This window comes from Nymphaea colorata, chromosome 9, assembly GCF_008831285.2.
Source record: "Nymphaea colorata isolate Beijing-Zhang1983 chromosome 9, ASM883128v2, whole genome shotgun sequence".
NCBI classification, from domain to species: domain Eukaryota; kingdom Viridiplantae; phylum Streptophyta; class Magnoliopsida; order Nymphaeales; family Nymphaeaceae; genus Nymphaea; species Nymphaea colorata.
Genome location: NC_045146.1, coordinates 21256524 through 21270883, shown reverse-complemented (window position 1 = coordinate 21270883; position 14360 = coordinate 21256524). Strand labels below are relative to the sequence as shown.

Sequence of the window (14360 nt, the reverse complement as noted above, 5' to 3'; positions counted from 1 at the left end):
ACTCTGCATCTGTTGTTGGCAGCTTTGCAGAGTATTGATAATGACTTACTGGGAAAGAAACCAATGGTCCATGAGTATTTCACATTGCTAAGTGAAACGTACCCCCCCGGTAGCTCGATCTACAATCCATGAATTGATTAAGTTGCACATGTTATTCATGATAATCAGTTGTTCAATTGAAATTTACCCCCACCAACTCGTAATAACGTATCCTAATTTATAACATGCATATAACAACCGACCTGCGAACGACAGAATGAGATAAGAACAGCACAAAGCAGTCCTTCATTTTTCTTTTTACAGACAAGTGGGTGTGAGGATAATTAATCCAGCAGAACAAATTGTGGGAAAGAGGATACTTTGGCAACCACGCTGCCCATCACCTTCTCCAACTTGAAGGACTCAAGTCGGCCGGAAAAAGGAGAAACGCAACTTTTCGGGTGGCGGCAACGTGGACAGCTAAACGATGATGAATTAATTTCTTAGGCCGCGGGAATCCCACTGCCATTAGCACCTTTCTTAGTATTCCTTGAGCCAATCTCTTATTGTTATCGCGCGTTAAGCTCAAGATGTCAAGTCACGTCACGAGCAAAGCCCTACGCTTTGACTATAGCAGCGTGCAAAGCCCGCAGACAGTACTCATTGAAAACCAAGGTAGATAGTATGCGATGAGGCAAGCTAGCTCAAGCTGTCTTGCATAATAGAAATTAAACAGATAGCAAGCAGTGAAGTCCCCGTACCTTCTGCCGGAGTCCAGGCAGAGAAACCAGAACAGTCAGGCCCCCCAAGTGGGCCTTGGATCCCCACCGACCCAGACTCTGTCAGTGGTTGAGCCCCCACCACCGAGCCATGATCTGTGTAGGCCAGCCATGTGGGCTCACCCCTTATTGTTAATTTGAAAACGAGACTTTGGAGATGTCATGGCTTTTCAACGTTCAAATAGTTAACTGGGCCCCAACTGGGTCCCAACGCATCCCACAGAACAATGGGGTGGGACCTTTCCAAGTCTGTCCTGACCCAGCCCTGGATCTTGCTACCCCCATTTCGGAGTGGGCCGACCCTTGGTTCTAGATATGGAAGAGTACTGTTGAAGCATTGTGCTATTGACTGCTCTCAGAACTTGTGAATGGAATGGGGCTCGTACGCTGGTATCTTGACGTTCAAGGCCCACGTTGTCAGTTCATTGTACCCTACTGGGTTCTGGGCTTTCAGACTCGGTCCAGTGAATAGAATTATGCGGCTATAAGGCACATTTTTTCCATTATAACTTTGAAAAGCAAGAAAAATATCATATGAAACTGTCCTCTACACGTAATGTCTAATAATGAATGCGGTTTGGTATATATGGACGATGGATTGGTTTAGAATTGATTAAAACGTTGTGCCCCTTGGGGTTATCCATTTATACTATACAACCTGTGAGAGGTACTACTTATCTTGACGAATGACAGTCAAGCTTTATTCCTGCAGCCATTCGTTATAACGAGAGAGTCGCGACGGTGGCACCTTTTCATAGCATGGGGTCCGAGATCTGCCTTAGGTTTTTCTTTTTGAGGGCAAGATGCTGATCGTCGGCAAATGATTCGAATCTAAATACTGGGGTCATATCAGATGCGTGTGCTTTAAGGAGAATATGGATATGACAATTTAGTTTTGTATCGAAGAATAACAGGAATAATTGATGACATACAAAGAAACAATTAAGAGATAGAATGTCCTAGTTATTTTTTTTTTTTTTTTCAAGAAGAACCAAAGTTGCTAAAGGGCAGATTGGAAGCCCTAGCCCCCATGTGAAAATTAGCTGGACTCTATCTAAGTTAAAGAATTTCTAACTATGGGAGACCCCACCCCACCAGTATCAGCTTCAATTCTTTCCCATAAGACATTCTATCTTTAACTGGTCCTTGTATGCATCTTTGAATATTCCTCTCAATCTAGGGTATAATTAAACTTTCACACTAACATTTTTTTTTTTTTGTTGTTTGGGCAAGAGAGGTTTAGAAAGAGTCCAACCAGACTAGATAACCTTCATCAGCAAAAGCATGATAATGAAGTTAAAGTTTACGAATGCTCTCTGGACGCTTATATTGCCGACCGTATACAAAGATGTGACGGACGACCTGCTTGCATGCAGCCGAATCGCTTTCTTTCTTAGCATACATAGCTTGACATAGCACAGGCAAAGATAATATAGGTACATAGTTTAATTCTAATATAAAATAGTGTTTCTTTTATCCAAATTCACCCTTGACATAAAGGCGAAAAAATTGCCGGCTCAAGATGAGGGGGCTACTTCACCCTCAGAATGGAGAAGAAGTTCTGAGAGAAAAGTTGTATCAGATATGTTTCCCCTGCAGTCCCTTGCATCGGTGAGGAAGAAAATAGACCCAGCAGAATATGTATACACCAATTCCATGCTTTTATAAATGATGAAGTCTTTTTACACATATCAGACTGTTCCCTTTGGTCGTGAGAAAATAGACATCTAAACAAGTCCAGAGCCTCGCTTGAACCAAGTCGGAATGGGTCTCCTTTCATTCTAAGTTGTTTACCATGAATATACGCAGGCGTCTCTTTTTTCTTTGGAACAATAGCGAAGAGAGCACGCAGATAAGAATGAAATGGCGCACCCAGTTGTTCAGTTCTCAGTCCGTTCCTTACAGCTCTGATAAGCATGCTTCTATATTGTAGCTAATAATATTATACACTGGTACAGATAGATCCCATCGCAATAAGGAGTAGACCTGTTCAAATTTTGGCTGCAGCAAGTTCCTGCATGATTCAATCCTAAAAGGAATGATAAAGGGATCCCATCAATCTATTTCTTAGTTAACAATCATTGCAGACTTCACATGACTCCTACTAGAAGGCTTTCAGTTTTCACGTCTTCTCTCGAATGTGGCGATTGTGGTAATGCTGATGGATCGTTTGTCAAAACTGTAGGAGATGATAGGGGTACAATGGCTGAGATGTATAGTCACTGGACCATTAATCATTCTAATCCCCAAAAGAAGTTGTGAAACTTATCCAGCATAGGATTATGATAACAGCAACCACGTAATTACGGCTCAGATTCTCGAATCATCAAAAGATTCGAGAAGATCAGACCCTCCCCCCTCTGATCTTAAATCCAACCTTTTCTCAATTGAAAGAAGTAAAATAAGGATTTTAAGTGTAGATCTCAGGTCTGACTTGTGATCCTTAGTTTGATGAACCATAGATGTTTCAATGAATCTTTTGTCATGTTAACAAAAACATGCCCAAGTCAGATCCACATCAGATCCATAAATTTCAAATATGAAGCAATCAAAGAAAAGCTATTAAGGATGGGAAGGAGGATCCCCTAATTCTTCGGCCGCATCTTCTGCAGTATGGAAAGGAAATGAAAAAGGAGTTTCATGATCGTTAAAAGGAGAAGCATGTTCTGCTCTCCCGATGAGCTTTGGATTCAACTAGTTGAAACTCACGCTTCTCATAGTTCTTAAAACACCTTGTGGATCTGATCCTTATGCCCATAGATAGACATAGACAAAAATCAGTATAAAGATTATGTTGTCCAATATGTAACATAGACTGTAGAGGTGACTAGAGATGTCTACATATGCCCATGAAAGTTGCATGGAGATACAGGCAATTGATCTCATTTAATTTACCTTTTTAAGTGGCGGGAAGCTTGCCTTCTATCTCTGGTCAATCTGGAGCTGGATATAAGAGGCTGGGAGCTGGTTTCTTCTAACTGGCTCCTGGAATCATTTTGGTATATGGATGATATAGATTTGGAATTAAGTTTAGATAATTAGGGCGGTTTTTATCATCTTAGATCTGATCCGATGTCGTTATTCTCAGATTGTGAAACTGACGGATTTAAGTTCAGCACTCTCCCCACTATGATCATAGACAAATCGTTTGATAATATTGCGAAATAATAAATTGAGGCTTGGAGCGTGGATCTTGGGCCCGACCTGAAATCCTGAAATCAATAAACCAAGGACTTTGGTGTGGAAAGCAAAGATACGGTACAATAATCAGATAAGCGGAGATGATTAAGAACCTATGCTTTCATATGTACAGAAAATCTGCGACAGGAAGACCAAAAGCCCCTTCAGCCAAGACTTGGATTATATCTCGACCCGATTCAGGGCGCCCATCATCAGGTCAGCGATTTAATCTAAATTCTTTCCTACTTCAATTTTTCTTTTTTGGTTGAACCCATTTCTTAGGATTCATGACGGGTGTAAGTGATCCGAGATTCAGGTCAGAACCTCATTTTACGAAATTTGCATTTAATCAGCTGTGCCTTTTGACTCGGATACAAATCCCATTTTCTAAAACTGGGTTCAGATCTGACTAACAAAAGGTCCTACATTTATACGTATATGAGTTCAGCTTTTATCAAATCTCAATCAGATAGCACAGTTGGATTCATATTCAGTTATAAAACTGTATACGAATAGGAAACTGATTGGTAATTGGATCCTATTGTGTACTAGATCCGATTAAGTTCAATACCAGATAATAATTGTGTATACCTGACCAATCTAGTATCTACATCCCCAGATGTCTAGTTCTCATTCTTGTCATGTTTAAATACTGAATCTATTTAATAGACTTAGGTTCCGTTCGGATGACAAAGTGTTCATATCCCCCTTACGTAATAGACTTAGGTTCGGATAACAACATTCTCTATGAGCAGTTCTATGGAATGTAAATTGGTCTGGTCCAGGACATACCAAACCCGAAGTAATGGATTCTGACCCAACTGGATTTGAACTTGGTCTGAAACTCGAATGCGATTGCTTTGAAAAGTATCGGATCCGACTAGCTTAAGATCCCTTCATTCCGTCCATATTGCTCGGAATTTTAATCGGATTTGGATTATATTTGGACTCATGAGAACCAAGCTTGAGCCTCCTGCAGTCCTGCTTTATCCACCAAACCTCTATAAGCACCAACGGTATTCGGGCTCAGATCGGCCATCGAATAGATCCAACTCATTAACATCCTAGATCTGAGCCAGGTTGTTAGGATAAGGACTCGGATCCGAACTCTCCAGCCTCAGTCCGTGGGATGCAAGAAACTGTTAAAGGCCCACCCGCCACGATTGAGCGGGGTTCCTAAAACCCTAGAGGCTCTCTGTCTCTCTTCCTTCTCTCTCGCGGTTTTGGGGCTTTTGTAGGGTTTTACTAGCAAAGAGCGGAAGGTGTAGCGGCGGGGTCCGTGATGGATTCGTTCTCGTCCCCTTCGTCGGGAGGCTCCTCGTCGCCGCCTTCCACTGAGCAGTTGATGGACCAGGTGAAGACCCAACTAGCCCAGGCCTACGCCGAGGAATTCCTCGAGGTATGTCAAGACCCATTTAGCCCACGCCTACGCCGATGAGATTTATAATGACTGTAGGAATGTACCTATTGTTGCTGTTTTGGGAGCATGATTCTTTATTATGTTACTGTTTCCATGTATCTGTTTCTCGTATAAGAGGTGTGAGAAGCATAAAACCGGATGCAATTGATTTGTGATTCCTGTAGAAATGTGGCTGCAGTTGCTGTTTCGTAAGCTTATTCGTTACTTTGTTGTTCTGTTTTCACCACCAAAGCTGCTTTTGTATAAAAGGTTTGAAAAGCATACAATCGGATGCAGTGGCTTTTCTTTTTGTCTTTCGGGGTGGGAGAGTTTTTTGTATGACTGGAAGTAAATAGATTCAATCGTGGCTGGTGAGTTCACTGTGCTGGTTTGAGCTGGAAATAAATAGAGTCAACCATTTGCATCTTATGGAAGTTGCAAATTATTTACTTTGGGCTTCATAATGTTCTTCTTAGACAGATCAATTTGTTGTTCCTCTACCTCTATACGCCCTCATTTCTGAGAGGTTGGTTTGGCTGTTTCTCGTGAATTCTGCTGTACGAGGATACTTGTTGTTTATTTGCTTTTACAAAGCAAAGGCCCCTGTTTAGTCGCTCTGTTTTTTTCATTATCTACATGGTTGCTCGTACTTGACGGGCACCTTTGGGCTTTGATTAATCGTCTGGCGTTTGATGCCCATCTCGTCTTTAAAAAGCCAAGTAGGAATTTGGTTCTTCGATGCTCGGGCCTGGTGATGTGCTTATTTTTAGAGGTTGGAAAGGAGATCCTTCCCACGTTTCCTATTGCGAATGGTTGAGGTCTTTTTTTCCCTCCCCTTCTTTTGTTGGCCTTTCAAACATTCTGCAACGAAATATGGTTTAACTCTGTACCCATGTATCGTTGCGTCCTTCTCTCATGCTTATGATCTTGGTGATTTTTCATCAGCAACGCATTGGAAAGTTTATACTTGTTTTCGTTGCTGCAAGAGCTGTAGCTGATCAATTGAGGATTCATTTACGTGCCACCAGTAGACTTCTTTTCTACGGGAACTAACATAGAATCAAGTATCCATGCTATTTTTCCTCGATGCCCATTTTTAGATACCGCTTGTTCACAGCAACTGTCTAAACTCTAAATGCAATAACGTCAGCTATTTTCTTAATGGCGCCACAAACATTTTTTCCATCTAACTTTTAGATGGGAAGTTTAATTAAATTGGTAGATCATTATCCTTTGAGTGACAAATTGATGAAAACTATGATATGTTTGTTTAATTAAAATTTGGCCATTAAGCACAACAACAAAGTTTCAGATGTATCTTCACAAATTGTTTATGGTGTCTACTGTCTCGTAGATATTATTAAACAAGACTTGTCTCGGAGGTTAACACGGCAATGTTTGATTTTTGATTCGTGGGTGGGGGTTACAGAAATTGTATTGAAGCATGTGAGAACTTGGATCATTTTTTAAGGTGGTGGACTAAGATATTTAACCATATAATTTGCAAACAAATGGTAACAGATTCTCATGACAATTTTTTGAAACTCGATGCAGACTAAGATATTTAACCACATAAGTTGCAGACAAATAGTAACAGATTCTCATGACAATCACTCTCTCTCTCTCTCTCTCTCTCTCTCTCTCTCTCTCTCTCTCTCTCTCTCTCTCTCTCTCTTGTTGGATAAGAAATTAAAATTCAATTATGCTATGCCCTTGCATCATCTACTAAAGGATTTGATTATCTGCTTTATTTTTTCAGTAGATTTTGCACCAAACTCTCTGGAGGCTGTGGCATTCTGTTCCTAGATGTTTGCAACTTAGTAGTTAGTAGTCAGAGGTGGCAGGTTATGTGCTTAAGCTGGCCAAACAAAACATAATTTTTATTTTTCATCTAAAATCCCAACTTTTGTTTGTCTGTGAATGTGTTGATTGATGTGGACGAGTTTCAAAACCTCTATCTTCTTCTTCTCCTTTGTCATTTTTCTTTTCTTTGCTTTATAGGACTTGCCACTCTCTCCTAGATCATGATTAGGCTTTTCTATGGAGCTTACTGATTACCAACTAGGCTTGCATATGACTTTCAAATTCATAGAATGGCAATACTTTAATCACCAAACCGGTACTCTCTGGCCCATTAAGTTTTATGTTCTTCGTGTTTCTTTCTTTGTTTGAGCGAAGTGGATGTTCTGCCTGAAGTATTACACTATTACTGGAATCAGCATTCTTTCCTAGAATGGCATTCATATTCACTATATTTCGCCATTAAATTTTGTTCTCTGGGAATCTTATTGGCTTGGTTCTCTATGATTTCATGCTTGATTTGATGAGATTATTCACATATTAACTTATTGGAAATATGTTAATTTGTTTCTTTTTAATGTAGACTGTAAGAAGCAAGTGCTTTGCCAAGTGCATCACCAAGCCAGGGACAAGTTTAAGCGGCAGTGAAAGCAGTTGTGTCTCAAGGTGTGTTGATCGCTATATAGAGGCAACCGGTATTGTCAGTCGAGCACTTTTCAGTAGCATGCGTTAGCTTCAGAGGTTCTCCGAGAGCATTAGAAACTGCTTTTGAACGTGGCTAAGAACATCAGTATAAGTTTCCTCTATTTCTTGACAAAGTGCAGAGATTCTCTCACTCAATATTGTCCTGACACCATTTTGAAATTCATCATCAATGAAGGTTATGCTTCTTTTAGTCATACTGTAATTTATAATATGATTTAAACATGATTTCACTGCATTCATATCTGGATCAATGCGACAAGTTATCACCTTTTATGGTGTTACGTGTCTAGTTGATTGGCAACCCGTCTCAATGCTTAAGTTTCTCATGGTAATTACAATGTTGCATTTTTTATGGGGTTTCAAATTCTTATTGATGCATGTTCTTGTTTTGCCTTTTCAATCTCTGGAAGGGCTCATAAGTGTAGACCTAGTCTCATGTTAAACATCTCAGTTTTTCTATGAGATGCTAGATAAGCTCTTTAAAGTTGTGGGCACAGAAATCTGTGGAGAGAAGAAGCCAGTGTATTGTTGCATAATTTTCCAATGCCATGCCTAAATTATACCGACGCAACTCTTCAACCTCGAATATCCCAGTCATGTTGAAGAGACTTGTGGTCTCCTTTTCTACCATCAGTGGCTTCCTCAGATATTTGTCTTAAGTTAAACCCAAGAAACTGGCACGACCAAGGAGGAAACTTAAACCCCACCTTAGCCTCTTGTAATTGGCTAGTGTCCATGTTTCGCTGGTGGCAACCTGTCAAGATCTTAATGTCGTGAATTCTTCATGTTGCCTGGTTCATTGCAACGTTAACACACATTTTACTCAATAAAAATTGCAGATACCTGCAAGGTGCAGCAGCAGCATCTTTTGTGATGGTTTTATATACATTGTGCTTGGGTCTCTGAATTTAACCTAATGTGCAGTCCAATTAGTTCCATTCCATAAAAACTAATGCGACATGGAGTCACATTTTTAAGCTTCCCAATTAGAGGGTGCTGCGTACATATTGGGCCGTTCTTTCAGACGCTTCTGCACTTTATTATTGAGGAATTGATTTGAGTTTTATGGCTAGTGTGTGGATGATGGCCCTGGTATCTACCTTAAAAACTAATTCGACATGGAATCACATTTTTTAGCTTCCAATTGGACGTTGCTGTTTACATATTGGGCCGTTCTTTCAGACGCTTCTCACTTTATTACTGAGGAATTGATTGAGTTCTATGGCTGGTATCTGGATGATGGCCCTTGAGTTCTACCTAAGGATGCCGCAGGTGGGTTGCGTCTTTTTCCTTTTCTAATTATCGTGTATCCATGGACTGACGAACAACGAAATTGCAAAGCAGTCACAAGCCTCTCTCAGAGTCTCAGTCGATAGAGGGAGGTGGTATTTTGTTATATTATAAGTTAAAAAAGAGGACTAGAACTGCCTCCATATTTGAAAACATTACAAAAAGCGGCAAATAAAAAATGAAATCACGCTTCAAAGGTAACAAATGGCGTTTAGCTTTGAAGAAAAACTTTTAGTGATTTATTTTTTTTGCTGACAGAAAATATTAATTTTTTATACAAAATAAAAAATGCCTTTAGTAAAGAACAAAAAAATAATAATGTTCCTTATTAACATATTAATAAGTTGCTTTTTGAAATTTTCTTTCAGAAGCTCCAATGAAAAGTTTTCTTGGAGGTTGGGGGGCTCCGAATCTTTATTGCAATAGAATACTATTTACAAGCATATGGGGGGTGGTCAGCATCAACCACCTAAGCTCAACCAAAACAACAGAACAACACTGCCGGGATCATCCTGCACCTACAAAAAAAAAAAACTAAGAACAGAAGCATCTCCAATACTCAGCAAGCCATGTAGCAAAAAAAAAAAAAGCTTTGAGCCAGCATTCGGGGAGCAGCCCACAAGACAGACATCAACTTCACCATCCATCATTCCTGCCGTCCAGTTCTCCGTATTTGCGAACTAGCTGGCCCACCTCCATGGACGGGAGATCGTCAACAAACCTGATTCTGTCCCTGCACCGAACAACGAAATCCCATTTCTCCGGCATTTTTCTTCTTCCTTCAATCATGCTTTCTAAGTTTCTAACCTTTGGCGCCATTCCTTGTTGTTCGTGATTACCTTGCAGCTGTCTTCATAATTTACTTTAGTCTGCAACCGCGCGCCTATTAGGGAGGCGGACCATCATTATCTTCCGGTACCCCCATCCATGTTGAGCGACGGCTCCTGCTTCCACTTCATCCTTCCAGCTTGCCATAACTTTGGATCTGTTGGGATCCTTAACTGTCAAATAGTTATATGGTGGTAGTTTCCGTTCCAAGGTTGTCCTCTTGATTACCTCTGCTGATGACACCAGATGAAACCCATATTCTCACAAGCTTCTCTTCCTCAAAGACCCCTGCATGCCCATGACGCAGTCCTTGCGTGCTTTCCTTGTAGCGCCAAAAAACGAATCCATTTTGCCGTTCACCAGCAACCAGTGAAATGGACGGGCGTGCATCTCGTTTGTACTGCACATGTCCCTTGCAGCACGGCAGTATCTATGGAATCTGCCGGTTAATTTGGTTGGCTCTTCTTTCTTTCTTGCAGACTTGCAGTGGGTAAATATGGGAACCTTGCCTGAATATCCATCCATTCTGCATTGTCTGTCTCTCGGCATCACCATGTTTTAAGCAGGCGAGTGTGCCCAGCTCAACTATTTCCGGCGCAAGTGATCTGCAAATGGGTTCGAACAAGTGCTGTGGGGCCTCACAATTGCACAGTGTTTTTTTTTTGTTTTTATGCAAAGGGCCGGATGAAGAGAATATTCAAGTATATACTCCATCGTATTATTAAATTCCATATCATGGACACCTTTGTACGTCTCATGCACGTTTCGCCTGATTTTTTATGCTCTCCTACTTGGTTTTTGCTCTCTGTTCTGGATATTTTTACTTTTGCTTTTTTTACCAAATTCCCATGATTCTGAATAGATAAACAAAAACATGGTCAATAAATAACAGCCTACCCACCAACGGAGAAAAGAAAGTTGCATTTAATCTAAGAGGAGAAAATTGGTCAGTGAATCTTCCTTCAAACATTTGTGACACTACTGGTAGCATGACTATTTGGTACTGCTCCCACTCATACCTTTTTACTGTTTTACAACGAATCGTGCAATATACAATTAGTTTGTCCAAGCAATTTATATGTTATGGGCCATAACAATGGACTGTTCATTGTGGCCTAAAATGACCAAAATGCCCTTGCTATTAAAATGGAAAAATCTCCCAATAACGGCAGTTGAAATGGGAAAATGCCCCTATAAAATGAGAAAAGTGCTCTGCTGATTATAAACTGTGGATCGTTGTGGAACCCGCAGTTGGTCTGATAAAGGAAACAGAAATAAGGACTAAGAGTTCGATTTCCTTAAGTAGATTTGACTCGAAAGAGATTGGTTGCTGTGAAGACTTGGGCAACTTGGTCGGTCACTCGGGCGACGCGAGCTTCAATTCTCTGGACCAAGAGAGAGAGACAACTTACCAATCTATGAAGAACATTCTTAGCCAGTGCTCACTCTTTCAAACATTCACAAACTGAGCATCCATGATGGATAAAGAATTCGAATCAGATGATGCTCATTCCATGACTTTGCAATGAAAACCATCAAAGGAACAGGATTGCAAGCCAAGGGGGTCCTGCTATAGGCCTTCATCTTTTTTCTTGCTTAAACGTAAAAGCTAAACCAGAAATTCCACAATCGTTATCATTTTCACTTAAAGTTCTAAAATGGCGCTTTTGATAATTGAATTCGGAAGCTTAGAGGGTCTGTTTCAACGTTGCCCGATAAAGTTGCTAGAATGCTTGAATTTCTTTGCTTACGGCTTCGGCAAGATGCACCTGCTTTTTCCTGCTTGGATCTGTTCAATAAAAAAAAAAACAACAACAACAAAAACAAAAAAGAAATTTTCATCACCCCCAAAAAAGTGGAGATGCGGGGTATCGATCCCCGTACCTCTCGCATGCTAAGCGAGCGCTCTACCATCTGAGCTACATCCCCTTAGTTATCTATAAAAGCCTTCTGAATGTTATTATAATTTTTTACGTGTGTGAGTTTGTTTTTTGTTGTTTAATTGGTTTAACATCCGAATAGTCCTTCTTTACTCCTTTTGCAGCATGCGAGCTCGGGTATTTATTATTCCTAGTTTGTCTAGTAAGTCGCCATGGTGGACGTCCATTGCATATCAATTATTCAACCAGCTCGATTCACTGTCATAATCAGAAAGATGGGCGGAAGAGTTGAATGAATAATGTCTTAGGAGCTACTTTCACAGAATAGTCTCATCACACTGCAACATTATCATCTTTTAGTTGTTACAAGCTCACAGTATTTCATGAGAAACTTTAGAAGGAAAAAAAAAACGTAGAACCTAAACAAGAACACACTTCTATTAATTTAAAAATCCATGCATGACTCGTCAATTGATAACCCTGCAATTGGACCTGATCTCTCCTGCATTACCAGTGAGAACACCAATTTGGCCCATCTTGATCATGGCGTCCGCGAACCTATTCAACCACAGATATGGGCTGCGGGAGTTCTGGCTTACCAGTCCAGCAGTCGATGAGCTAGATAAGAGTGTCTGATCAGATGTAAAAAGTACTCGGTTGGCCAGTATGTTGGAATAGTAGCTGTTGTCCAAGCTGTAAGGAGCAGCAGGGTTCATGGGAACAACCAGAGTAGCATTAGGGTTCTGAGGACATTGCTTCCTCAACTGAGCTGCATAAGTGGGGTCAAGGCTCGGGTCTTGGGCTGTTGTAGTGTTGAAGCTGTATAATCTGTTTCCAAAGGAGGTGCAATGTGAACGGCCGATTGCATGGGCACCTGCAAGAATAAGTGATGTGGAAATTAGAAGCTATCGTATTTGTTTCTGAACAAAACAGTTCCTTATGAATCGATTAAGCCTCAGGCTTGAAATTTTAGAAATCATGGTCGGATGATATTGTTTCTTTTTTATTATTCTACTTTTTTGTTTGCAGCTTTTTGTTTAAGAGAATTAATTCTAGTCATGGTTACTAACAAGCGACAAGAATACAGGAGGTGAAGCCTATGCGGATTAGAGGAACAGTGAAGCGAGAATGAAGCTACAGTGGGGACAGGAATCATGAAAATAGGAAACTGAGTTTCCTTACTATGTTTTCCGCGGTGGTCTTTTAATTGGTATGTACCATGAATTTTTCTTTTTTTGGCTGGTGAAAAATAGAAAGGGATCCACATCTACAATTCCTCTAGATATCTTGGGTGCCCATATTTCAGTAGTTAGTAGCCCCAACGAGCATAGTTCAAATGGACAAGCTTGATCATTAATGGAGGGCTATGTTCTATGTACCATAAAGGGAGTGTGTTCAGATATGCAAGTTAAAGCATTTAGAGATCTCGCTGCCTGACATCCGAGCCAGCTCTATACCATGAAGACAACCCAGACAGCTGTGGGATTAATCCTCCCATTGTGCTGGATATTTCAGGACTTAAAGTAAGTATTTTTGTGATCACTGCCGCCGATGCAATAAGGAAGTCGGTTGTCCTGGCTACAATTTAATTAAGATGTTAATCTTATCGAGAAAGGGAGAGAGTTACCAGAGAGCGTGACCATTTCTGCTTGAGTCAGGCCTTTGGCTGCAAAGAATTGAGTGAGTTGAGAAAGGGTAAACACCGGAGGTGGCAGATTGGTGTCAGCTTCCGAGGCCAAGGAAACCCTTCCGTCTCTTCTCCCTGCTGGGACGTCGTAGTAGAACCCTGATAGCTGGAGAAGAGAGAGAAAGACAGAGAATAAGATTGTAAGCTGTTGCACTAAGTATAAATGCATGAAGCAGATTACTTACCACCTGAACGCTGTCCCTTGCTGCAAAGGCAAGAATATCAGCGCATGAAACGACCCCTTTGCAAGTCCCTTCCAATCTCAACTTTGCTCTATCAATCACCTCAAATCCTCGCAGGCTAGGATTATTGGCAGGAGAGTCTTTCTCTGCTCTGTTCGATCCCGTGGAGTCGATGAGGACAGACCCGTCGCAACCCTGCACAGTTTATAGCAGAAATAAAATTTAGTCAAGGGGGTAGCTGCTACAGAACTATTGCTATCTTGGCGACAAGAAAGAATCTGTTGTTCCCTTTCGATTTCCTACCCTGACAAAACAGTCATGGAAATGCATTCTTATGAGTCCAGCACCAAATCCAGAGTTCACGTTAAGCGCCCCCCTCACTTCTTCCTCAACAATAGACTCTGCAGCTGCACATTTGTCGTCATAGAAACCCACTTCGAGTTGAGCTCCTAGATGGGCAGGTAGGCAGAAGCCCACCATGAAAACTACCAGTGCTCTCATGATAAAATCCATTGGACTTCGCCAATTCTGAGCACTCTTGTCTTCCACGCCCAAGTGAAGGGCAGCTTTATATAGAATTCGTAATCCATCTGGAGTTGCTCTCAACTTGGGCACCGAACGCATGTCCATAGACAATGAATGGTGGTCTGC

The 14360-nt window shown here is 41.0% G+C and overlaps 2 protein-coding genes and 1 non-coding gene across 3 annotated transcripts; 1 reads left to right on the top strand and 2 right to left on the bottom strand.

Annotated features, from left to right (window-relative positions):
* Window positions 1-5102: 5102 nt before the first annotated feature.
* On the top strand, window positions 5103-8036 carry LOC116260930 (mitochondrial import inner membrane translocase subunit Tim13). The gene is made up of 2 exons (XM_031639470.2): window positions 5103-5337; window positions 7721-8036. The coding sequence occupies exons 1-2, from the start codon at window positions 5221-5223 to the stop codon at window positions 7868-7870; spliced, it is 267 nt and encodes an 88-aa protein (XP_031495330.1). The 5' UTR covers window positions 5103-5220; the 3' UTR covers window positions 7871-8036.
* Window positions 8037-11816: 3780 nt separating this feature from the next.
* On the bottom strand, window positions 11817-11889 carry TRNAA-AGC (transfer RNA alanine (anticodon AGC)). Its single transcript has one exon. It is a non-coding gene; the product is annotated as a tRNA-Ala (tRNA).
* A 267-nt stretch (window positions 11890-12156) lies between these two features.
* Window positions 12157-14237, bottom strand: LOC116260938 (peroxidase 5-like). The gene is made up of 4 exons (XM_031639478.2): window positions 14013-14237; window positions 13713-13904; window positions 13468-13633; window positions 12157-12714 (listed from the first exon to the last, which is right to left on the bottom strand). The coding sequence occupies exons 1-4, from the start codon at window positions 14220-14222 to the stop codon at window positions 12308-12310; spliced, it is 975 nt and encodes a 324-aa protein (XP_031495338.1). The 5' UTR covers window positions 14223-14237; the 3' UTR covers window positions 12157-12307.
* Between the last annotated feature and the right edge of the window lie 123 nt (window positions 14238-14360).